At 34.8% G+C, this 27,474-nt stretch overlaps 1 protein-coding gene across 1 annotated transcript; it reads right to left on the bottom strand.

The window, feature by feature from the left end:
• Positions 1–12,012: 12,012 nt before the first annotated feature.
• On the bottom strand, positions 12,013–25,581 carry LOC121430593. Its single transcript, XM_041627911.1, has 7 exons — positions 25,548–25,581; positions 23,663–23,760; positions 18,706–18,916; positions 17,975–18,199; positions 15,691–15,762; positions 14,343–14,427; positions 12,013–12,134 (listed from the first exon to the last, which is right to left on the bottom strand). Exons 1-7 carry the CDS (start codon positions 25,579–25,581, stop codon positions 12,032–12,034), a joined length of 828 nt encoding a protein of 275 aa, XP_041483845.1. The 3' UTR covers positions 12,013–12,031.
• Positions 25,582–27,474: the final 1,893 nt, after the last annotated feature.

Consider the following 27,474-nt stretch of genomic DNA (forward strand, 5'->3'; position numbering starts at 1 on the left):
TAAAAGTCCCAAAAAATCCAAGCAGTGGAAATTTATGAAATTTGCATATTATGCAAATTAGCCATAAAAATTTAGAAAAATAAGGAAAATAGTCCAAAAATTACAAATTAAGTGTCCAAAACAATTTAATTTGAGCGAAAAGTAATGATAAATAACTGTATTCAATGTTTTTATTAAAATGCGCCAGCGAATCTACCTAATTTGCATATTATGCAAATAAGCATCCTTGTATGGAAAAAATGTCAAGATATTGTGCTTGTTCTCATATAGACTGCTCGAAAACATTTCATTTATGTAGACATTTTTTTTTTGTTTTGTTTTGTACACTTGCTATCACTACAATTTATCACAATGCCTGAAAATTAATTTGCATATTATGCAAATTAGCCATTAAAAATAGCAGATAGGGAAAATAACACAAATATTATAAATTAAATGTCAAAAGGAAGCAATTTGAACAAACTTTCACGATGAATAAATAAGTACAGTGTTTTTATTTTAAAAAGCTAGCCAATCTGCCTCATTTGCATATTATGCAAATCAGTATCCATATATGGAAAATGTCAAGAAAATTTGATTTTCTCACATTGACTGTTGTTCAAATCAATATGCTGCTATCACTAAGCATGCATATTTATCCTAATGTAATTTGTATTTAAGGTAAAATACTGCAAATGTGTTCTTCACGTCCTAAAGCCATGTTGTTAGTCTGACAAGATGATGGGATTGGCAAGAACAAAGCACAGTATTTGAAATTGGTGAGTAGTTTGTTAGAGCTGACGTCCGTTTCTTATATGGATGGGAACGACAGAAGGAAGGCCAAGAAAAGCAAACTTATGGCAGGTGAGATCTGATGAGTAGTCTCATTAAGAAGTGTAGCAGAGATTCCATCTGGTCTAGTAGCTTCATGCAGGTTGGTTTCTTTAACAATTTCTTCAGTAGTTTGGCTACACCCGCTTGACTAAAAAATATGTTTTCTGGCCATGTCTGGGTCAGAACAGGGTTCCAGGACTTGCAGAGCAGCGTCATCATCATCATGATCAGTGGTAAATACTAAGACTAATAATCAGTTGTCTTCCAATGTAGTCATAGCATGATAACATGATATTAAGGGCTTTCAACATGCTAGTTGTTACAGCCTGGATCATTGCCAATCCGGTCAACAAATGGTGTATTATAGGCTTGTCTAAAACCATTCTATGGTCCTAGTGTAGCAATTCTGAGCTTCACCAGATGCTTTATTAGCTCAACATGCGCAAGCCTTCCTATAAAACTCTTCTTCCGACACAACTTATGTCCAGCGTCTATTAAATTGAGGCATCTTGTGTCGGAAGAAGACATGGATAATGGTTTGGTTCTTGCCAAATTCCTCTTGATTAACATTCAATCTCCTATGCTCGACTTGTCGGATTTCAGTACAGAGAGTTGTATGATTGTCCAAAGTACATGTGCATGACACTATGAATGCCAGCATTCCTCCAGACTAACATCCTCAGTCGTACCATAATTTCTGACAGGTTTATTCCTCTGTATACTCACAGTATACCAATGAGTAACACAAAGTGGCAAACAAATCCTGGAATGGGTACACACTGTTTAATCATTGTTGGATGGTATTTTATGGGGATGTTGAGGGTGTTTCGTTATGTTGTGCCCTCTTGTTGGAAAGGCAATCATCTGGTTTAGTCCTTCATCTGTTAACGTCTACTTGGTTGTTCATTGTCTCACTGAAGAATTTCCATTTGCCATAAATATCAGGAAATTGATATTATTTGCATACGATTTGCTTAGAAACTACAGCTACAATATTTGGAGATAGTTGCCATTCTTAAGACATTCATCAAAGAGGAAAGAACAGAAAATGGATGCTTCATCCTGAAGCAGCAACTGGATTCAGCAAGAACGTCTAAGGATGATTCCTGTATCTGGGGAAGATGTCTATATACACTATAATCCTTTATCATGACTTTATGAATGGCTTTCATGTTGCTCGTATGGGCAAATGCTCATTGGTACTCTTATAAACCATGCCCAGAGATCTCGTGATTCGAGCAAGTACTCATATTCACCACCACAAGTGGTGTGCTACAAGGACCAAATATTCGAAGCTAACAAGCTTTTATTTGTACTGGGTGTGACATCTTGTGCTGATCACTTGGCAATCAAGGAGAATGCTAGCGTGGACTATACTAGCAAGAAATGCAAAGACTCTACCAAGTCAAGGAGAGAGCAAGACTTGGATGAAGCATTCAAGCATTCAAACAGTGGGACCCATGTAGAACTGACTCATCATTGCACAACATGAGTGGGGTATCTGCTCCGGTGGTAACTGCTCATGAAAAAAGTCAATATCAACCAAGCAAGGTCATCAAGGTTACACATAATCTACGTGGAATTTTAGAGGAAAATATCACAAGTTTCCTTTATTATTTATAACATGCCGGATGCTTATTTGCATAACATGTACATTCCACTTCAGATATAGATCCACAGAGGGGAGACCTTAGAAGGACCTTTCAAAGACCAAAAATTGGCAAGGTCTTAATTTATACAGCAGTCTCCAATATCACTGAAATTTGTCATCTCTGTTGTGGAATGACTCAGAAAGACCCTTTAAAGAACTCTGAAAGACACCTGTCCTATAGAGATCTTTCAATGGTCTTTCAGAGATGTTTATGCTTTAAGTGATCTTTCAGAATTCTTTCCATAGACTTTGCCTGATCTTTCACTGATCTTTCATTTATCTTTCGATGATATTTCAATGATCTCTCATGAGTCTTACAGTAATCTCCGTAAAAAGCTTGAGAGACTGCCGAAAGATCATAGAAAGACTAATAAGAACTTTGAAAGTTCATTGAAAGACCATTGAAAAATCATCAAAAAATAATTTTACTGTAAGACCACTGAAAGACTGTTTTGGCGTTTCAAAAGTTTTGGGACTCACGAGGAACATAAAGACCATTGAAAGATCTATCATGAATCGTGAAAGACATCGGAGATCTTTGAAAGTTCATTGAAAGACCCTTGAAAGATCAAGCAAGTTTTATCGTCTTATAGCAGTCTTTCAGAGGTCTTGTTCTCTGTTGAATGGGGGTTTAACTGTTTGTGTGAGAAAAATCAAAATTTCTGGGTTTTTTTTCATACAAGGATGCTCATAATTATATATGCAAATGATGTAGATTTATTTACAATTTTGTTATTTGAAGAATTATTGAATTTGTAAAGATTACCATGAGCTTCCGTTCAATTTATATTGTTTTCCGCACTTGATTTCCAAATTTTTGATTATTTTCCTCATTTGCAAATTATTATGGCTAATTTGCATAAAATGCAAATTTTGTGATTTTCATATGATTGTCTATTTAATGACTTTTAATATGGTATTAGTTTCCTGTAAGGCATTTCCATATTCCAATTTCAATAGATAATCTACTTGCAATGTTTGAGGAATATGTCACCAGTGTGTTTTCTTGAATATTTATTACATGTTAGATACTTATTTGCATAATATGCAAATGACACTACAGACACTGAGCTTAATATTAATGTTTTCAACGTCCTTAGTGATAGCAGCATAGTAATTTCAACATTATTCAAATTTTCAAGCAGTCAATGAGAGAAAAATCACAATATCTTGACATTTTTTTCCATATATGGATGCTTATTTGCATATTATGCAAATGAGGTAGATTTGTTTGCATTTTTGATTAAAAACATTGATTAAAGTTATTTATCATAAATTTCCGCTCAAATAAAATTGTTTTGGACACTTAATTTGTAATTTTTTGACTATTTTCCTTATTTTTCTAACTTTTTATGGCTAATTTGCATAATATGCAAATTTCATAAATTTCCACACCTTGGATTTTTTGGGACTTTTAATATGTTGTTCAGGGGACCTTCCTGGAAAGCACTGCAGTGGAATATCAAGTGTTGCAATTAGTGGTGGGTCAAACCCTATATTGACTGGACTAGTGTGTCTTCTTTGCAGAATGATTTGAAAGAGTGTCAGATTCCAGAGAGTACTGTATATGGAATGTGACTGATGCCATAATGGTAAAGTTACCATATTTGGAACCCTTTATTTAAACTGACCCCAGGCGCTGTCAGACCGAGGCACGTGAGTTAACAGCATTACATAACTGTTACTGGGCAGCAAAATGGATTCCACGCTAGGAGATAGTTATAACCTGTTATCAGCTCCCTTGACACTATTTCTCTTTCTGGTACTTGCCTAAATTAGTCTGACTTTTATGTTTTGCTCTCTTCTAAGTGCCCCGAGCATTTAATTAAAATTGAAAAGACGCTATGTCAATCACATGCATTATTATTTTTCAAAGACAGAAAAAACAATTGTTTTTGTTTTTTGTGAAATAAAACCCTTCATCCGTGCCTTTACGTTTTGAGCGAAATTGTTTCTTCCAGAAGGTCTACAGGAATCCGTGATATATTTCCTTATTCAGATTCATTTAATCATATATTTTTCTCTTTATTTTGTTTTCATGGTGATGCATCAGCTGAATGACACATTACTAGTTTTGTGATCGCTTCATGCCGTCATACTCACTACTGAAATTGATTGAACAGGCCTTTTAAGACTTGCCATTTTTATGACAAAGAACTGAAGAGTTTATATGCTTCAAAGCATGACTGGTGTATCATAAAAAATGGTTGTTATATGTGAACATGTATTTATTTTTGTTTTTAAAAAGGTCCATGTTGTACGGAGCATGAGTTAAATGTTGAATGTGTCAGAGGTAATTATAAATAGGATAATTTAGATAGGATACATAACCCATCCATAAAAAATATAAGTTCTTTTAGGGAAAAGTCAAGAAAAGTAGTATTCTCACAATTATTAAACTGTCTTGTCATGACTATAAGAATATATTGGTACCTGTATAAGATGAATGTATGTATTTAGCAAACTTCTAACGAATTAGAAAATAATTATCAAATACATCAACAATATTTTTCAGAATAATTTCAGTACATACCTCTAGGATCGATGTTTATAGTGATATTCTGCTAGGTCTTTCATGATTGCAAATGATTATCAGTACTTTCTTCTTCATCTTGTTCTCTTTCCATGATTGTTTTTATCAGTACAATGTTGCTAACAGAATCCATGATCTATTTCATTAAATGATGTTTTCTAATTGAGCTATAACACTGTAATTATGATTGTATTGAATGTACCTGCATGGGCTTTATGCTTGAATTGAATTTGCTTTTAATATAGATGAAATGGGGCTAGCGATGATAATATTGTAAGAGAGAGAGAAAATACTTATTTTTGTTTTTAAAAAAGTGTTTGATACCACAGAAGACAAAATCAAGCAAAGTAATCTGGAAGCGCAAAATGCGGAAGTGGTGTGAAAAATTTCTGACGATCAGAAGAGAACGGTAAACCATGAAACTATGTGCCAGTCACTTATATTGGTCAATCACTGAAATGCTAAAAAATAGAATTTAGTCTCTTATTTTTTTAATGAATAGTACTTTTACCATGGACTTATACAATATTCATTTTTATTTTGTATTGTGGATGCAAAAAAGACTAGAAAGGCCAATCAATCAATCAATAAATCAATCGACCAACCAACCAATTAATCAAACAATCACATTTTGATCACACTGTCTTTGATGAGATTCACAGGAAAATTTATTCCCCCAAACTCTCATGTTTGGTATCACCATTGTTTTTTTTTATACTTTATCAGACATTGTAGAACTCCATTTTTTTGATGGAGTGAGTACTGATGGAAGTAGCTAAAATAATCACAAAATGATTAATCATCTGAAGTATTTTAAATGCTGCTTACATATATTACCATTATCAATATTTGATTTGTATTTTCCTTCACAGTGTGTAAAATATACACTTTTAAGGACCAAAGCTTTTGCCTGGGAAAATTTGAATGTAGTACTAATTATTTTTTTACTGAATGTCATCTTGTTCATATGTATTTGGAATTTAGGAAATATGTAATATTTACTGTATAAATGATCATTAATAATGAAAATACCTTCAGTTTACTCATAACATGTTGAGAGTATCATGATCTTTTTTATTTGAAGGTGTTGTATGTTTTATAGAAGCAAACAAAAACGGGAATATTATTCCATATGTACTTCATAATATATCATATGAATGAAAATAGGATTATGAAAAGATTAGAAAGTGGTTACATGGATTGTGTTTCGCTCTCTGTTATATTTCTGTGAAAATAATCATTCTCCATATTATTGTTACAATGATCATTATTGCTGGTGGAGTTGTCATCGTCATCGACATCGTCATGATCACCACCACTATCATCATCAGCATCATCAACAACATCATCAACAACATCATCATCATCGTCATCACCACCACTATCACCGTCATCATCATCATCACCATCATCTTCATTATCATCATCATTCATCATCATCTTCATCATCATCATCTTCATCATCATTCATCATCGTCATCATCATCATAATCATTTTCATCATCATAGTTACAATTTGTAATAGTCATTATATACCGGTATTTAAAGCGTTTTCATTCATTTTTTCAGCTCTCAGGAAGCATCAGTGGTTGTCTTTCATATTAATGCTAGGGTGTTAATGCTCATATATTAATTGTAAATAATATACACCACAAAATCGTTTTCCATAAATATTTTTGTAAATTTCCCTGTACAAAAACGCCATAGGGAAAAAGTTGTTTTGACTGACCGTGATTTCAATGCGCGCGATCAGTCAGAACGTCGTATCACTTTTCACGTGCAAAGTCAATGCAGTGCCCAGTACGACGGTTTGGCTGACCGCGCGCATTGCAATTGCGGTCAGTCAAAACGTCGTATCGCTCTGTAACAGTAGGCCCCGGTGGGGTCACTCAGCCGCAGAGGGGGACACGTATGACCGTTACCACAAATGCAAGTGACCCCCTATTGCAGTCAATTTCAAGGACATTTTGTGAAATTTACCCCCCTTTTTTCACGCAAAACAAGGACAAAATTGCAGTAAAATGGCACCTTGAAACACCCCTAATTATAAGATTGTAAGGACACTTTTGCCCATTTCGCAAATTTACCCCTATTTACGTATTTCAAGGACAGGGCATTTAACACCCTTTCCTCATTAGAGGAAATTGCAACACAGGCGTCAGAGTGCTCAGTCCTTAAAGATGACCAAGAGCCAAGTCATAATAATCCAAAAGAACTTTATTTTTCTTGAAAAATAAGAAAAGTAGAATTCTTTGTAAAAATAAATGTAGATTTGTCCATATAAAGATACAGAGCATGATGCGCGCACCCTCTGCGGCTGGTGACTCGGCGACGGATTTTACTTCCCGTAATCGTTCTCCCCTTTTTCCTGACCCCTATTTCCATCAGATCGAGGACAGTGAGCACCCCTATTTTCACTACTTCGAGGAGAGTTCTGTCCGCGGACGTTCAGTGAAATAGACCCCTTTTCCCGCGATTTTGGTAACGGTCATGCGGTCCCCAAGTCATATTGAGTGACCCCACCGGGGACTTGGCCTACCGTTTCCAATGGGATTTGCGCATTTTATTAGAATTTTGTATGGCTTTGCCGTGAAAATCTTTTATATTTCATAAAATAAGAATAAATTGCTGCCTACAAATTTAGTTATGAATAAAGTAGGACTTGTATACTTTCATTTTATTCCAAAATCTCAAAATCGATTTTTTTTTTTGACCAAAATTGACTGATACAACGGTTCGGATGACCGCTGACGAATTTTGGCATAAACGGCGCTCATAGAAGTGTGGACTCTGCAATGCTCCCCGTTTACAATCTGTCAATGTGAACTTGCTTTATAATGAGGGTGTTCTTTTTATATAAAATTTTTAAAAAAAGGTAAACATGTTAATTACATAGACTCCCAAAGCATGCCTAATATTCTAATTGAAAAAAATGATGAAAATGAAAACAACTTTTTTGTAATCTAATGTTCATTATTATATGACACCTAGATAGACATTGTGATTTGATTGGTTGTTTGATATCGTTCATTCAGCCCATTTTGCAATGACGTCGTCGACCGTGCAAGTTTGGATCCATTCATCATGCAACTTTAGATACATACGATTTTGTCCAATGCCCTCGCGCACCGAGACATGCAGCTGAGCTGCATGCACCATGGGAATTAGCAGAGACACATCATTCCTTTTACTTACCGTTACGTCTCTAAAGTAATTTCATGTAGTATTTATTCCATTACTCTGTAAACATGTGATTGTATATATTTGTAAATACTTTGTAAATATAATTGAAATGATTTTAAATATGTTATGTTCTATATGATAATGTCCCCAATACCCGAATTAGGGTGACATGGGTAAATAAATCATTGTCAATCATTGCCATTGTCAACCAGCAATGCGCATGTTGTAATGACGTAACAATCAACAGACCGAACTCAGTCGCACTGCATGTTTTGCGTGTTTTGCATCGAAATTCATAAATATCATAAAAAAAATCAATATATAGGTGTCATATAAACCAAATAATGAATGTTTTTCATTCGTGCAATGGACAGAATACTTCATTCGGTGAAAGATGAAATAATGATCCATTCAACCCGGCTACGCCTCGTTGAATGGATCATTCATCTTTTACCTCATGAAGGATTCTGTCCATTGTACTCATAAACATTCATTATTTGTATACTAGTTGTTTTCGATTCTTTGGTTATTCATCTCTATGGTGTATTTTATACAAGCCATACTTTTGCTTTCTCATACACCATTTTCCAATCAACTAAATACGCTGCTTTTTTGTGTTCAATTGTACGTTTGTTATGTTTCTGCGGTTTTTTAAAAACCTATTATTGTACATTTCTATTGATTTATGATGACATGGTTTTATCGAATACTTTGAATTGATTTGGAAATAAAATTTACCTAAGTTTATTTTTTTTTATTTTTTTAAATATCAGTCTACAGCAAGCGATAAGAAATAGAGTGAATAATCTGTGTGTGTGTATTTGAGTTCTATCAGACGTGTATCAGTCAGATATGATTATTTACGTCTGGGACCGACCTTTAACGTCACCATCCGAAAGACGCGATCAGGGTTCGAACCTCTGCATCAATTTGTAACTTCCCCACATAGCTTGGATTACAGGCGCACGCCACAACGCCCAATTAAAATCGGTGGCATCGCATAGTTAACAACTCATGAGGGCGACATTCTGATTTTTAAAAAATCCTAGACTATTCAATCATTTTTCCTAGAGATAAATACAGACAAGATTTGATTTTCTCCCAATGTTCACTGGTGGGTTAAAGGATTATTTCACTTAACAGACATACGATATTAAGTCGCATTAATTATTAAAGGGAAAGTCACACTGACGTGGAGACTATTATATTGAAAGTGCATCAATTGTTTTTTGGTGAAGATTCAGCGAAAATCCATCAAAAGTCGTCGGAGTTGTGGATTTTTACAAATTTGATATTGTGACGTCACATGCAAGGAGCTAACCATGTGATAAACAGTGTGAACTAATAAATATGAAACTTTATGGAAATTATTTTACCTGCCATGCGGAGTAGCTGCTCAAGTCACGACTTCACCGTTTAACATATGCGTAACTCTCTTGGATTTTTCAAAAAATCTTCACCGATGCGTTATTAAACTTTTTTTTTTGGAACAAACGTTTATCTATCAGGGTGATTATCAACATACAGTTTACGGCGGCGATCCATGTAAAAAAAAACTTCACGCTTCTTGGTTCAAAGAATGAAATGGTATTTATTGTCCAATCATTACAATTCCTAGAGTTACACAGTCATGGTTTAAAATCAGTCAATATTACCGGTACAGGGGAATAATAGTATCTTAAGAGCAAAACATGGTTTATCAACATAACTGGCTACTTTAAGACCGCACACAGTCATCTGTGATCCAGTTTCGGAATAGCTAATGTAGTAAAATTAATTTGATGCACGTTCTCTCCTACATCATCGTACAAATCAATGTTCAAACCTGACACTAAATTATGCTACCATCCTTATTATAATATTGAATATTTAGTAGTAATGACGTCATAGCAATTGTACGGTTGGCTAGCCGAGGATATGAAACCAATTGTCCTTTACTCCAAAAGGCTTTGCACTCACCCACACTTGATATTAGTATTACAGTTTGAAATTAAAACTTTCAGAAAATAAGCAAAATGAGATCTGATCCAAAATCGTTTATCTCCTTTAATGGGATTCGGGTACGCGAATCATTTCCCTAGGACACAAAAGAAAATAAGAACATTGCACACATTATTTAAATCTATACAAGAGTCAAATATGTATTTGCATTTTCTGCAATTTCTCTTTTTTTCATTGTCCTCCAGCTCCTCATTTTATCTTCTTGTTTATTTTTTCTTCCTCGTTCTCCCTCTTCTTCTTCTCCTCCTCCCTCTTCTTCTTCTTCCTCCTCTTGTCCTCATCTTCCTTCCTCTTCTTACCCTTCTTCTTTTTCGTCTCATATTTCCACTCCTTCGTCTTCCTTTCATTTACGTTTCACACCATTGAAATAATCAATTCATTTTTTCAGTTCGAAATGTATTTACACATTTGATTGAAAAACACAAGTACAGAAAAATATATACAGTGCGTACCGCAAAAAAAGGATACCCGTTTTCCGAGATAGAATTCACAATTATTAAACATGTTTTTACTATGAATTTGATACTTTGGAATCTCATATTTATTTTGAGACCAACGGCTTGGCAAATCGTTCACGCGATGACAGGTTACAAACAATTAATACACAGTAAAAAAAATACACAACGCCGTTTACTATATGAACCTTACAGTAATTGTTTAAACAGTTTAAACAATTGTTTAAATCTTAAGCAACAAATTTTAATTTTCAATATCTAATCTTCAATAAATTAAACATGATTGATTAAACGGTTAAACAAATACTGTAAGGTTCATAATAAAAACAGCGTTGTATAAAATCTTAAACAGCATTTTTACTGTGTATATAGGCCTATATCAGAAACAATTTGCGCAGAAACTCACGTAAGAATCTGAATCGACTCTCATTTCAGGGTTCAGGGAGAGAAACTTAACAAAGAACACAAAAGAAATGCTAATAATCCCAGGGGGACGCGTCCTCCTACCCAAAACAGTAAAGGGTGGGGACTTGATATCAAATGTCCCCCTTCTATTTCTGGTCTTTTATGATGGAGCAAAATACATCACTTCATAATCGAAATAATACATGTATTTTTTACTAAATAGAATATATTTTTGGTGAAAACTTTTTTTTTGTTCTTGTCATTTTTTTTTTTTTTTTTGGGGGGGGGGAATTCAAATTACCTTACATTTTGGGTGAAAAACCTTTTTTTTTTTGCTTGTCAAATTTTCCAGGTCCTGGTCCCCCTACCTTTGGGGACAGACTTTCACATATGCGTCAAATAACGGTTGCTGTATCACGAACCAATCTTGTCCATTTTTTTCTGCGCAACCTGATTTTTACAATAAAATTTCAAACTCGTCTTGCTCAGTACTGCGTGAAGCGCTCGCACATATTAGGTATCAAAACGTAAAGGAATAGTTGAAAGTATGACGATGTAAATGAAATATCATTAATTTGCCTTTGAAGAAAAGAAATATGTGGGAACCCCGGTTTCCCTTTTTTCTGGTACGCTCTGTATGATATTCAGCTCATAATGTGGTGGGAAAAAACAAAGCCCTATAAAAAGGACTATTAGGTTATTTCCAAAGATAATTAAATTTACATAAATTGCGTTTTAAATGTAACGCGACAAAGTTAAAATATATCACAATTATAACAAAGATAATTATAGCATTTCATCAGTCAATCAAAAAGTATCTACAATCCTGTCGAATAGATCTTCTAAAATAAAAAACCTTCAAATGACAACCGAATTATTGCTTCAAGAATGAGACAGCAAACGAGAGAGAGGGAGAGAGAGCAAGGAAGAAAGGCGGGGGGGGGGGTGACGGGAAAGAGAGGGAAAGAGGGGGGGGGAGTAGCTGGAAAATCACGGTTTGTCTGAGGCTCCCATTGGGCCCATATTCATCATCTCAGCCTCCTTTTTCTTCTCTGCTGCCAATATTTCTGCCTTAATTTCTTCGGGAGTTTTCCTGCAAGAAATCAAACCATTATCTTAATCAAATATCAATAAAAAAGTTTTTGTTCATTCATCACTTTCCTTCGCCACTGCTCTTATTTTGATATATATGATAGTGCTATCATCTTAGATTAATTAAATCATGTTTTCAAAAATCTAGCATTCATAATCAATTTTTAAGATTAAAAAAAAAATTCTCATGGATTTAGCTCTTTTTAGAAGAAAACGTTCAATTTCACCAATTTAAACATGTTTTGATAATGGAAATTGAACACGAAACACAAAAATATGGCTAGCAGAGTACATTTAATATCTTTTCTAATGTTTATCCATTGAAAATTACAAAAAGAAGAAAATAATTTATCATTTCTAATAAATGTGACTATTCGATAATTGCTTTAATTTCTTCGGGAGTTTTTCTGCAAGAAATCAGACCATTTTCTCAATTAGATTTCAATAAAATAGATTTGTATTCGGTTGTTATATCGTTGGTGATTACCGACAGTATAACAGTGACGTCATTACAAAGGGCAGGGGCAATCGCTAATACGACATTTGCTCCTGTGATAATTATTGTTCCCGGCTTTATTTCGTTAACGATGAAGTGTGTTGCAAAAGTGTTTTATCAATTAGGCTATAGGTTTATACATTGTTTATCTCCTTGAATTCCTTGAATTGTATATTTGTTTTGTATTATTTTGCACTTCTTTTTTTAAAACAAAATATTGGCGAATGCCAGTGACGTTCTAATAAATTCAATTCAATTCATGACAGGTTAGGTTTAGGATATTTACACCAAGGGTTGATCATAGGCCTATCGCATACCTTGCGCCTGGTTTTCGATCCGATTTGGAGCAAGTCACATTTTGTCTATTTTCGGAAATTGCAAATGAAAAGTATCTTTTTTTATTCGAGGTTCAAATGAACTGATAGAAGACTAATGTATCAATTTTTGAATGATTGCAAGCCTTTATATTGGAGTTAAGGCCAAATTAGTTTCAAATCATAGCCAATATTATTACTATTAAATTTGCTTTTATTTTATAATAAGGATGATTATGATTGTCACAGATTTGAAGATAGTATTTGTACGATGATTTCAAACATTACACGGTAAGATATTCCATGTCTCGATATTAGCATCAAATTCTACTACGGTTTATTCCGAATTCGGGTCGCGGTCAAATCGTAAGGTGTGCGGTGTCCTTTATATCAATTTTGATAAGTGTTTGGAATTTATAGCCAAGTCCTTTTCACCTGAGCAGAGGCCGTAGGAACCATTTTTTGGAGAGAGAATACTCTTTCCGGCCATATATTGATTATGTGCTCATGACATATGTTTTTCCTCCAATTGGGGATTCGCTATGTGTAATTTTTCTTTTACTTACACGGTAAATGTTATATGGGCTTCTGGCGTACAGAAGAGCGGCCTGGGGCACCCCACCCCCCCACCCAAAAAAAAAAAATCAAGAATAAAAAAAGGAAAAGGGGAAAAAGGTACTAAAATATTATATCGTTTTCTTAATTTTTCGCCAAATCTATCAAAAAAATATTTGCTCGCTCAATCGCATACATATTGTCCCATACGCATCACCACCTCACTTTTTTGCATTTTACAACACTGTATCTGCTATTGAAGTTTGATTTGGAAAAAAAAGTCTTGAACTGACTTGATTTAATCGACCATTAACGTCATCATTGTGGAGGTCCCGTGGCCAAGTGGTCTAATGCGCCTGGCTATAAATGGAAAGTCCGGGTTCGATCCCCGGCCGCGGCACCTATATGCCTGTGAGCAAGGCATTAAATCTACACTGCTCTTTTATCCTGATTTCAAATAAATGGAAATTCTATATGCATTATTGGTAACTAGGTGTGCACTTGTTAAGAAATAATAATTAAAAAAATCATTAGAAAGACGTGACCAGGGACTCGAACCCCGAACCCCTGCAAGCATAAGGAGAAAAAAAATCAGCTCATACCTACAGTTGATTAATCGTCTGTTCATACATTGTGACGTCAGCGCGCAGAGTGTAAAATATGCGCACAAACAACAAAAGAACAATTATGTATTTAAATTTAGGAACAAAACTGTGAAGTGATAATCTCCCAGAAGAAGTTTGATGTAAAATATCTGTATTTAGCATCAAGACCACTCTTTTGGAGACATACAAAAAGCTGAAATCACACGAACTTAGGTATGGGATAATTTATTAAATCTTACTTTCGGCAAAGAAAGTAGCATGCGATTAGTGTTGGAATTCCAGCTCCAAGTGATACAATCAAGACGGGATAGATCCAGTTCAGATCTATGAAGAAAGAGATGAAAATCTTAATAAGATATAATATCAAGAATGGGATCGATTACTGTATGATATCCTGCTGCCACTACTACTACTACTACTACTACTACTACTACTACTACTACTACTACTACTACTACTACTACTACTACTACTACTACTACTACTACTTCTACTAATACTACTATTACTACTACTTCTACTACTACTACTACTACTACTACTACTACTACTACTACTACTACTACTACTACTACTACTACCATTACTACTACTATTACTACTATACTACTACTACTATTACTACTACCACCACTACTACTACTACTACTACTACTACTACTACTACTACTACTACTACTACTACTACTACTACTACTACTATTACTACCACTAATACTACTATTACTACTACTACTACTTCTACTAATACTACTATTACTTCTACTACTACTATTATTATTACTACTACTATACTACTACTACTACTACTATACTACTACTACTACTACTACTACTACTACTATTACTACTACCACTACTACTACTACTACTACTACTTCTACTACTACTACTACTACTACTACTATTACTACCACTAATACTACTATTACTACTACTACTACTACTACTACTACTACTACATTTCTACTACTTGTACTACTTCTACTACTACTACTACTACTACTACTACTACTACTACTACTACTACTACATTTCTACTACTTGTACTACTTCTACTACTACTACTACTACTATTACTACCACTAATACTACTATTACTACTACTACTACATTTCTACTACTTGTACTACTTCTACTACTACTACTACTACTACTACTACTACTACTACTACTACTATTATACTACTACTACTACCACTACTACTACTACTATATTTCTACTACTACTACTACTTCTACTACTACTTCTACTACCACCACTTTAATGCATGAACATCATCATATCGTCATTACCAACATCAGCAGTAAGCGTCTCATCATCATCACGCATCCATCATCTCCTTCGCCATCATCACCATCATCATCATCATCACCATCATCATCACCATCATCATCATCATCATCATCACCATCATCATCATCATCACCATCATCATCATCATCATCACCATCATCATCACTATCATCATCATCATCACCATCATCATCACAATTAACCATCATCACCATCATCATCATTATCATCATCCTCATCATCTTCATCGCCCTTATTTGTAATAACATTTTAAATAACTATATACTAACTGTCTCTGATAACCATATCGAACGGTTTCTTGGTGAGTCCATTCGTCGTAGTAGGCCTCGGTGGGTTATCACCTTTGAGTAAGATATGAAAACTGAATTATGAAATCAAATCAAAACATGTACACTTTTTTATTGCGACGTTTCACGTCCCCTCCAAGGCGCTACATATTCAATCGTCAACGAATCGAGCACCCCCTTTAGCATGACGCAAAAATATGGTGTTAATATGCAAGATGGCGGGTTCGAAACACGATATAGGCAATATTACCCCCCCCCTTTGAGGGGATAAAAATTAAGGTGAGACTTTGAGCAGAATACAAGTCAAAGTTTGGGACCTAATCCAAAGACTCCAAAACTGAGGTAAGGAAAAATAAACAGACCGAAAAGTCGTAGGAAACAAAAAACAGCGGACGAGGATATGGAGAATTGGGAACTTGAGGGGGTTGTAGTTTAACAGAGGAGGGGCCTTCGTCACAATCTAACTGGAGCCTACATCCGAAGGTTCCTCCATTCTTTCCGAAGCTCTACGACCCCGTCACAAGTGAACAACAACTTACCGTCAAAGATCATTCGGCCTAATGTTGCGACATGGAGATTGACGAGTCAATAGGGAGTGTTTTGCTCCGCTGCGTACGGATGGTTTAGGAACAGAGAAAATGTATATATCCTTTATGACAAAGAACAACCGAGGCGTCTTTGTCGAAAATTGGTGAATCAAAATAGCAGTTTCGTCCATGACTCTTAACAATGGACATAATTATCTGCAAATTTTCGTCAGCTCCGAAACTTAGGACGCAATAACTGTTCCGGTTAACGAATTTTTGACAAAGACCTCCCAGGTGTTCTTTGACATTTCCCGGGTATTTTCAATACATTTACTGTGTTCTTGATCCCTTCCTTTGTTACTGTGAAGCAAAAATCCAGTTGACAAGTTGTAATACTCAATGATCTATTCTACCTGCACTGCAAAAAACTTCGGTGTCGATTTACCACCAGCCCGGCATCTATATGTCCACTCCAGTACTAGTATTGTCGAAACAACACCAATTTGGAATCAAACCTATGCTGTTTAATACTAATTGGTATTAAACAGCATAACTGTTGATTCATATTAACCCCCAAAGTATTAATTATAGTAGATTTTTTATGCTTTGTGTATTTTTATAATTCTATTTTGATACTGTTATGTTTAATGCTGTTTTTTATGTAAAAGTTCTGTACAATTCAGCTCTTGCTGCGAACAGTCTTTGAATAAAATACCATTATTATTATTATTATCAACACCTTTCTGGTGTTAAACCAAAACCAAACTGGTGTTGTTTAACACTTCTCGGGCGTGGACGTACATGGATATATATTCCGGGCTGGTTCCAAATCAACACCGTTGTGTTTGCAGTATGGATGGTTGGGAACATGGAAAAAAAAAAACTTTACACATTTTTCCTCGTGAAGTATACAGTGCGTCCCACAAAAAAACGAAGCCGAGATTTATCGATGATTCATCATAACTTAGTCACAAATACAATAAACAAATGACCTACCATTGCAAAGCTTAGAATCCCCTCTTTCATCTGAAATTACTTACACCATTTCTCATTCACGCATGAGTGAGCAAAAGGGGATACCAAAAAGTCACTTGGCGGGCTGTATCTGGGTCTCGAAAAGAAAACCACATTTTCAAAAAGTTCAATATCTGCTCTTTAATTTGATACCTCAATTACAGAAAATGGTCAAGAAACAACAAAGTTCTGGTTATTTGAAACAAGGCTTGATTTTCAATAATTTCATAAAATGAAGAGGTTTTACAGGCTAGCGTTCAAACTCACTCGACACTCCGTTTTGTAGACGATCAGCCATGCATTAAGTCTTTGTAACTGTGATAGCTTCTGTGGGAAACCAGTGAAAACACATTTATTTTAAGAAATTATGGAAATACAAGCATCTTTTCGAGGGATCATAACTTCTTTACTTCTTGACCATTTTCTGTGATTAAGGTATCAAATAAAAGAGCAGATATTGAACTTTTTAGTCATGTGACTTTCTTTTTGAAATTCAGATACCCCCGCCAAATTAGTTTTTGTCATCCTCTCTTCGAATTGTTTTTGCTCACTCATGCGTGAATGAGGAATAATACAAGTAGTATCAGATGAAAGAGGAGATTCTAAGCTTTACGTTGGTAGGTCATTTGTCTATTGTAATTATTATTAAGTTATGATAAACCATCGCTAAATAACGGTTTCGTTTTTTGTGGGACGCACTGTATATATATTTTTTCTTAACTCACTATTGTTTGCCGGTGGCAGGTCCGGATCAGAGTCCCCGATGACATCATTCGATGACTGCCCGGTAGCCATGGTAGTCGAAGGCTGCCCAGAGTTAGGCAGTTGTGTGTTACCATTCGACGGATCTTCAGTATTCGAGGGCTGTCTAGAGTTAGGCACCTGCCCATCAGAATCTGATCTTGGATCGGATCCACCAGTGCTAGATTCACCTTGCTCATTCTCAAATGCTGCGGGGAAGAATGCAACAGAACTTGAATTATCCAACCGTTATGTGTTGCCAATTTGCGACTTGAATATTGGAATAATATTGAGACTACAGCTTGACTGTACAAAACCGGGGAAAGTGCATTCGTAAAATGTTGGCCCTTTCGACAGGCGTCCAACGCACCCTCTTCATAAATAAGAATAAATTTATAGATATTTTTGAAAAGAACAGTTCAACACCGAAGCAATATAAACTAAGGCCCTCACACATCCCTACTGTTTCCATGTGTCTGTTATGGCAACTCCCCTATACTCTGCAGGAAAGCTTTCTGGTCTAAAACGCCAAGCTGGTACAACCAATTACATGGAAAACATTTTACGCCGAAGTAAAATCATTCATATTTTTTTCAGTCGTTTTCATCAACGTGGAGACAAGGTAGACCGGGAATCGAATTCACGATCTCACGAGCTTGAGTCCAGTGTCCTAACCACTAGACCACAATGACCAATCTTCATTTAATCTACTCACTGGTGTTGAGGCAAGCATATCGGACCTCAAGGTCGGGGCATGTTTGTCCGTCGCCTTGCGATTCGCAACTAATCCCAGCACTGTCGCACGGAAACTCGTACTGAGGAAGGAATGATGGATCCCAGTCGTACCACGGAACGTTGGACCCCTTCACCCGACACTCGGCATAAGCTGGGCTCTCGCATAATAACTCGTAGCTTTCCTGATTAGCCTGAATATAATTTAAGAATAATGTAATACTTATGGTGCACGTGAAAGAATTACATGTGATATTTTTTACACTTAAACATTTATTTACACAAACACACGCACACACAACCACACTCACGTGTATATATATGATTCACTGCATATATATATATATATATATATATATATATATATATATATATATATATATATATATATATATATGTATATATATATATATATATATATATATATATATATATATATATATATCTTAAAGTTTCACGTATTGGCTTCTCTAATAGACAAGTAACAAAATATGCTGAAGATAAAAGGTAATGCGTTCAATGCCAATATAGTTTTTATTTACTCGAATTTTCGACGGACCTCCGTCTTCTTCAGGAGTATATACAATGTGTGGTATCAATCAGAGAGCGCATCCTCAGACAGATGTTGTTATGATGACTGGCTAATACAAATCAGCGGACGAGAGAAGAACCGCTGAACTACGAATAATTGTTAAATGTAGGAGCTTTGAGGGTGATGGTATGAACCGAGATCTGGGATTCCTAAGCGGATATTCATTCTTTCGTTAGTTCCTAAAAACAAAAAAATACTTTGACAAGCGCCACGATGTTTGGTATCGTATCACACAGGAATTTCTCTTATTGCTCAATAATACCTATCCGTACTTAATACTTTCGAGAGAACCATTTTCTCTAAACCAATTTGATCTTCGTTCTATCATCTCATCTCTTAAATTTCTTATTGTTGCGTAACAAGAAATGTTATTGCGCAATATTAATTGTTACGTAACAATCAGATAATTACAAACAAGCGTTACTATGTATGTTTCTGTGAAGGGCGCGCATCCTCAGCCAGTCATCATAACAACATCTGTCTGAGGATGCGCTCTCTGATTGATACCACACATTGTATATACTCCTGAAGAAGACGGAGGTCCGTCGAAAATTTGAGTAAATAAAAACTATATTGGCATTGAACGCATTACCTTTTATCTTCAGCATATTTTGTTACTTGTATATATATATATATATATATATACATATTATGTTTGTCAAATTCTCAAGAATTTTGGCTTACAATAACAATCCATCTTCCCCAAGTGGTTTAATGTTCAATGATGCATATAAATCTGATTTATTGTCAAAACGTCTTTGCTTTGTTTGTGTAACCGTGCTATGCAGAATAAAAATGCATAAATGAAATCATATCTAATTAGCACTATTACACCGTACTACATGATTTTTTTATTCAGGCTCGAAAGTGATCAATAACCGTGTTAAGGGCAAATTATATGCTTATAAAACCTCTTTTGAATTCCAGCGAAAGCTCGCACATAGGCCTATATAACACTGAATATATATTTACATTTAAATGAAAAAAAAAAAGAAACATAATAAGACCTGAGACATAATGTATTTTATATCACACAGATGATTCTTAAGGCCACCGCACACTATACGACTGTTCGCAATCCGATTTTGGATAGGGTATATATATATCGCACTTTGCTCATTTTCTGAAAATGTGAATGGAACATATCATTTTATTTGGGGTTAAAATTAATTGAAAGAATATTAAATTAATATAACCATTTTAAAAGATTGCAAACCTTTATTTTGGAGTAAAGGTCAAATTAGTTTTAAATCGTAGCCAATCGCACGACTGCTATGACGTAATTACTACTACAGATTAAATTCGGTTTTATTTTTTTTATTTTAAGAAGGATGAAAGCATAGTCACAGATTTTTACATGGGTATTCGTACGATGATTTTGAACATTACACAGTAAGATATTCCAAGTCTCAATATTAGCATCAAATTCTACAATATTTCATTCTGAAATCGGATCGCAGACCAATGTAAGTTGTCCGATCGCCTTTATGACAAAGAATTACACGATTTTTTTCTTGTTTCGCTCCAATAATGAATAAAATATGTTTGACTGTGTTACGGACACGAGAATCTATTGTTTACACAACACATGTATTATTTCCTCATAACTTCATCTGCATATAAACCAAAGATGAGACCTAATCATTGACAAGAGCGTCATTTTATTTTCCGTTATATAAAAATATAATGAAATACATGATAATGGTGTTTCATATTCGATAGGCCTACCAAAAATAGCTTTCAGACACATTTCTTTCAAATTCATAAAGAAAATAATATACTTTTATTATTATGATCATTATTATTGTTTTGACTATCATTATTATTATTATCACCACCATCATCATCTTTATTATTATTTTATTATTGTCATTATTATCATCATCATCGTTATCATCATCGTCATTATTATTATTATCATCATCATTTTTTCGGCATGTCAACAGAGATCACGTTACAAAGCAAATAAAGAGTTCGGTTGCAAAAGGGGTTAGGTCCACTTTGGACCATTCCGAGTAAAAACCATGTTATTTATCCTCGATCATTGCAGTATTTTTATGAGAAACTAAATTGTCATCATGTAGTACCTTATCATGTTAACATTAATTTGGGTGTAAAAGAAATCTACCTGTCTTCATTGTTTCAAATATATTTTTCTAAGAATTATCATTGTGGACCTAACCCCTTTTTCAAGCAAACTGAAATGAATCCAATCTCATTTGATTAAAAAAGTGATTTTTCTTTGCCACTTTTATTCACGTTTTCATGTGAATATCAAATTTTCTTTGGTATCATCAGAGTGACTAAGAGGCTTTGAGGCAGCAAACAATAAAATTTATAAAAAATGGACCTAGCCCCTTTTGACAAATGAGCTCGTCAGAGGAGTTTGGTTGCTAAAGGGGTTAGGTCCACTCCAAGAAATTTTTCTGTTCTCCCATATTGCAATATTCTTATGCGAAACTAAATTTTCATGATACCCTACCATGAAAACATAAAATTGGGTATAAAAGAAATCTACCTGTCTTCATATTTTTTAACATTTTCTTTTCCAAAAAAATCTCTGTGGACCTAATTCCTTTTGCAACCAAATTGAAATACACCCAACCCCTTTTGAAAAAAAAAGATTTTCCTTTGCCAGTTTAGTTCACTTTTTAATGGGAATTTCAATTTTTCTTTGGTATCATCTTATAAAGCTACTAAAAATCTATACATTGAGACAAAAAAAAAATCAAATTTGATGAAAAATGGACCTACATGCATGTCATGCAACCCCTTTGCAAGTGAGCTATTTAAATACACGAGTACAAAGAGGGACAGAACAAGTAAAACAAATCATTGAAGCCCGCACGCTTTCCAAACCGACATGGAGTTACATGTATACGGTGACGACCACAAGAAAAAAATATATATAGGCCTATGTATTAAAATCGGTAAATAAACAAAAACATAAAAATATGTGACAACTTATGAAATAACGTGTGAATATGAATATTTTATGGTAAATATACGAAGATAGAATGTTCTCTATACGCGCACGAGAAATGGTTCTATACAAAAATGAAACAAAGGCCCATTCCCCCCCCCTCCTTTATGGGGGGAATGTATACCCATACAGGGGCCGCGGAACGGTTTTCAAAGTGGGGGGGGGGGGTGGGGGAGCTGACCATGCTAAAAATCACAATCATATGGTCATTTTTGCGTTTTTGTACACGGATTTGGAAAAAAGTGGGGGGCGGGGGCTGAAGCCTTCCAGCCCCCCCCCCCTCCCCCGAGGTTCCGCGGCCCCTGCCATAGTCGTTAAATTTTTGAAAGGTTGTTTTAATTATCTTTAGATTTGCTCAAACTTACTGCAGGCTTCGATATGCTGATAAGTTTGGCGAACCTGCATGGTAACACGACATTTGCTCCGCCGACAATTTTTCGTGGCTTACTTTCGTCTAAGATGTATGATTAGGGTTAGGATTGCAACAGGGTTTATGTTAGGTCTAGGATAGGGTTATGCTGTTAAATCCAGGGTTGAAGATGGTCATTCGTTAAAGGTCAAGTCCACCTCAGAAAAATGTTGATTTGAATTAATAAAGAAAAATCAGACAAGCACAATGCTGAAGATTTCATCAAAATCGGATATAAAATAAGAAAGTTATGATATTTCAAAGTTTTGCTTATTTTTAACAAAATAGTTATATGAACGAGCCAGTTACATCCAAATGAGAGAGTTGATGATGTCACTCACTATTTCTTTTGTTTTTTATTGTTTGAATTATACAATATTTCAATTTTTACGAATTTGAAGATTGGGACCTCCTTGCCTGAAGCACAAAATGTTAAAATAATGGAATTCCACGTGTTCAGGGAGGAATGAAACTTCATATCACATGGCAATGACGAGAAAATCAAAATATTTCAAACAATAAAAAACAAAAGATTTAGTGAGTGAATGACATCATCGACTTTCTCATTTGGATGTAGCTGGCTTTCATATAACTGTTTGAATTATACAATATTGAAATGAAGCGAAACTTTGAAATGTCATAACTTTCTTATTTTACATCCGATTTTGATGAAATTATCAGTGTTATGCTTGTTGAATTTTTCTCTTTTTATTCAAATCAAGTTTTTGTTGGGGTGGACTTGTCCTTCAAGTGTATGAAATAATAATAATGATAATAATGGTGGCTACCTATATAGCGCACAGGTCCACCTTTCGGTGCTCATGGCGCTTCAAGGAAAATAAACACAAAACACAACACCAATAGAAAACAAACAAGAATAGAATTTGAATTCCCCTGAATAAATCAACAGCGGAGTAATTGTCGCCGGAGCAAATGTCATCGAACCTCCTGCATACCTGTATCTTGTGATCAGTTCTGTCTTCAGTTTCATCTCCATCATTATCAGGCGGGCCCGAATCGAAAAATTTGGTCCAATAATAGGCAGGTTCTGCATCTAGATGAGACAAAAAGTAAATTCACTCAAAATGGCGTAACTTCAATGGATTCTGAGGAAATTACCCGTATACTTACCCGTTACCAGAATGACCAGCTTCTGTGTAATAATGGATTTGATCTGTTCGATCATATTCATATTAAAACCCAACTTTCATTTCCAACGGGGAAAATAAATTGAAATAATAAATTATGAAGAAATGTATACATGATAATGTTAGAGCGAATCCATAACAATTTTTTAATAGAAAAAAAATATGTGGAAATATATATATATATATTTAGATCATAGCTTGGATAATTTGACCCCATTTAAGGACAAGTCCACCACAAGAAAAAGTGATTTGAATAAAAAAAAATCCAACGAGCATAACACTAAAAATTTCATGAAAATCGGAAGTAAAAAGTTAGAATGCTACGACATTTTAAAGTTTTGCTTGATTTCACAAAACAGTTATTTATGCACATCTTGGTGAGTATGCAAATGAGGAGACTGATGAAGTCATCCACTCACTTTTTCTTTTATATTTCATTATATGAAATAAGGAATATTCTATTTTTTTCCTCGTTGTCAAGCATGTCAAGTGAAACAACGATTAATTCCTTCCTGAACATGTGGAATGAGCATCGTTCGATACTATTATGATTCTGTCAAGTTGGTCACTATTGTCAAATCTAAAAAACAAATGAAATATTGCATAATTCAAACAATAAAAAACAAAAGAAACAGTGAGTGTTGGGCATCATCGACTTTCTCATTTGAGTTGTGCATAGCACTGTTTTGTGAAAATAAGAAATTTTAGATTGTCATAACTTTCTTATTTTACATCCGATTTTGATGAAATTTTCAGGGTTTGCTAGTTTGATTTCTCTCTATTCATTCAAGTCAACATTTCTCTGGGGTGGACTTGGCCTTTAAAAAGAAATGCCAGAGGCGGATCCTGGAAAAGGGCAAAACCCGTACCCCCCTTTTTTTTAGTAATGATAAATGTTTGCAAGGGGGAATGTGTCGTTCATACAGAATTAAGGATTTTCTTTTCGGGGGGGGAGGGGGGGGGGAGGGGCTTGTCTAATTTTTCTTGAAACGAAATGTACTTCATTTAACTCCATTTTTGTTTTGCTTGTCAAATTTTTCCAGGAGCGAAATGTACCCTTTTTTAAAGATCCTTTTTGTTTTGCTTGTCCAATTTCTCCTGACCTAGATCATCCTTTTCGGGGGGGGGGGGCTTGTTATTTTCTTTTCTGTACAACCCCCCCCCTGGAAAATCCTGGATCCACTGGAGGGAAATATATCACTGATATTTGCTTACGAAGACCTACTGATAAAGAAATATAACAAAGACAACATAAAAACGAAAGAAAACGAACGCTAATGCTTATAATGAAATCTTAAAAAAAAAGGTGAAAGCAACAAAGATAGATGGAATGGCTGAGTTTATTTTATTTTATTTCCACATTTACTTACAAATGTATCCAAGTATAATTATTTTTCAACATTAAATAACAATAAGCAAACATTTTCAATCATAATTTTTAACATTATTTTAATTCAAATACACATTATACTAGGAAAATTTTCATTTCAAATTGTTCGGTTGAAACATGTACGTCAATACACCAGTTCGTAGTTACTTCATGTATTTCATGGACAATTTTGGTCAAATGACCGTTCATTTCGTTCATTGTGATAGGTAGATTTCAAAGCAAGATATTACGTAAGTATTCCTAACATAACAAAATGAAGAAATTTAAAAGACCATAACAGCACACAAATGAACACTCTATTACTTTGAATGTATCTTAGAGCATGTTGTCCCGGCATGTTGTACAAAGTTTACACTTGGCAAACTGTGAAATACCAGTCGTTTCTTTGTGAAATACCAGAACTTGTTTTTTGTGGATGCAAATGAAAAACACAATTCAAAATGATATATGAATATTCAGGATATCAAAGTTGGTGCTCAAACCATCATGTCACTTTAGTACGATTCACCTTCCTCTGATCATGCGCAGAACTGGCTTATCATGCTTATTGAAATGCTGGAGACCGCCACCTTAAAGTGATTGTTTAACATTGGTTTGACTTTTAAAATATCTGAGCAAGAAGGTCACACTTGTCACCTGTGTCTGTGATATGTTCCAAAATGAAGCCCAGAAAAAAATTGCGTTCGAAAATGATAGTTTTAAAAATTGAACTATAAAGTGACCGGAAACACCATCTTAATTTCATCCCATACACCTATGTGTACTATTTAGGCGTCTATACGACACCTATTTACAAAATCGGGGTTTGCCTTGTAGTTTTAGCTTTTCATTCTCAATAATGGTTGTTTTCAGGGTTTATTAGTTCTAATACATTCACTTGTACACATGTTTCATCTTGGTTTGAGATTTTTTCAAATCGGCTGCTCACAAAGTTAAACGATACCTTTAAGCTCAGTGACCAAAGATTGAAGGCGGCATCGGAGGGAAAGGGTCGGATAAAACCAAACTACAGCAGACCCTGCAGTGAAATTTTATTGCACAAAATAATAGAATACCTTACTGATGACGTCACAAAAATATAGCCCCATTGAAGTCAATGTATCATTGGCCTGGTTCCTAACATTTAGAACCAGTCCAATAAGACATTGCCTTAAACAATGGGGCTTATTATGTATTCATGAGGTCATAATTATCTCAACCCCCCCCCCTCCGGCCCGATTCGCACCAATTTTTGGTAGTGGAGGTATTTTATCATGTTCTACCAAAATACAGTATCAAAATGCTCAAATTAAAAATTGGGAAATTGAAGACGGTACTCTACAGTGCGTATCAAAAAAAGAGTTTACACCTTGGAAAATCCCTGGGAGTTAAAAAATATACAACATGTGGGTATTTTTTCACATATATGCTGCTATATACAGCACCAGCACCTGCACCTGCAATGCACCCACTTGACCAGTAAATGTCAATCTAAGTCATGAATCTTTTGATAAGGCCGCCATCAATTCAAGCCTAACCGCTCACGATGGCGGTCTCCTGCGTTCATCTATTACATTATATATATATGTTTACATTTATAAACGATTAATTTATACTCACATCCTTATTGGTATTTATTATGTGATATCACCACGACCACATTCTTTATATTGTGAATTATTTTGTATATTGTAATTGTAAATATTTTTGTATTGTGTTTTGGAACGCAGAAATAAATGCAAACAAACAAACAATATTTTCTTGGGTTTGGGTCTCATCTATCCAATGAAAGTAAAAGGTATGACAGAATGTTACACTTGAGTGAGCACAGTCCATTTTTGTAAAGCTCGCAGAAATCTGTTTGCGCAGATACTCTCGTTTTCACATTGTGTCAAAGGGAAAGGGCGAAAGCAAACTTAACCTGCAAAACATATCTCATACACTTCCCTAGCACTTTTAGTCAATTGAAATAAAAACGAATACATAAAGCATTTTGTTACAATTTTGCCACCTAAATTGAAATTTCAACACTAAGTAAGCACAACCTTTACCCTTTTTGTGCCAGCTTGATCTGAGGACATAACTGAATTTGAACAAAAGTTTATGTCAGACATGTCAAATATCTCCAGCACTTTTTCACTAAGTTTTTATCATTTAAAGTGGGTTTACATTTCATTTTTCATTTTCATTTCATTTAATAATTGTTTCTTCACACTTTTCCCAAGCTTGACAATGATTAACAAAATGAAAA

Source organism: Lytechinus variegatus, chromosome 17, assembly GCF_018143015.1.
Source record: "Lytechinus variegatus isolate NC3 chromosome 17, Lvar_3.0, whole genome shotgun sequence".
NCBI classification, from domain to species: Eukaryota; Metazoa; Echinodermata; class Echinoidea; order Temnopleuroida; family Toxopneustidae; genus Lytechinus; species Lytechinus variegatus.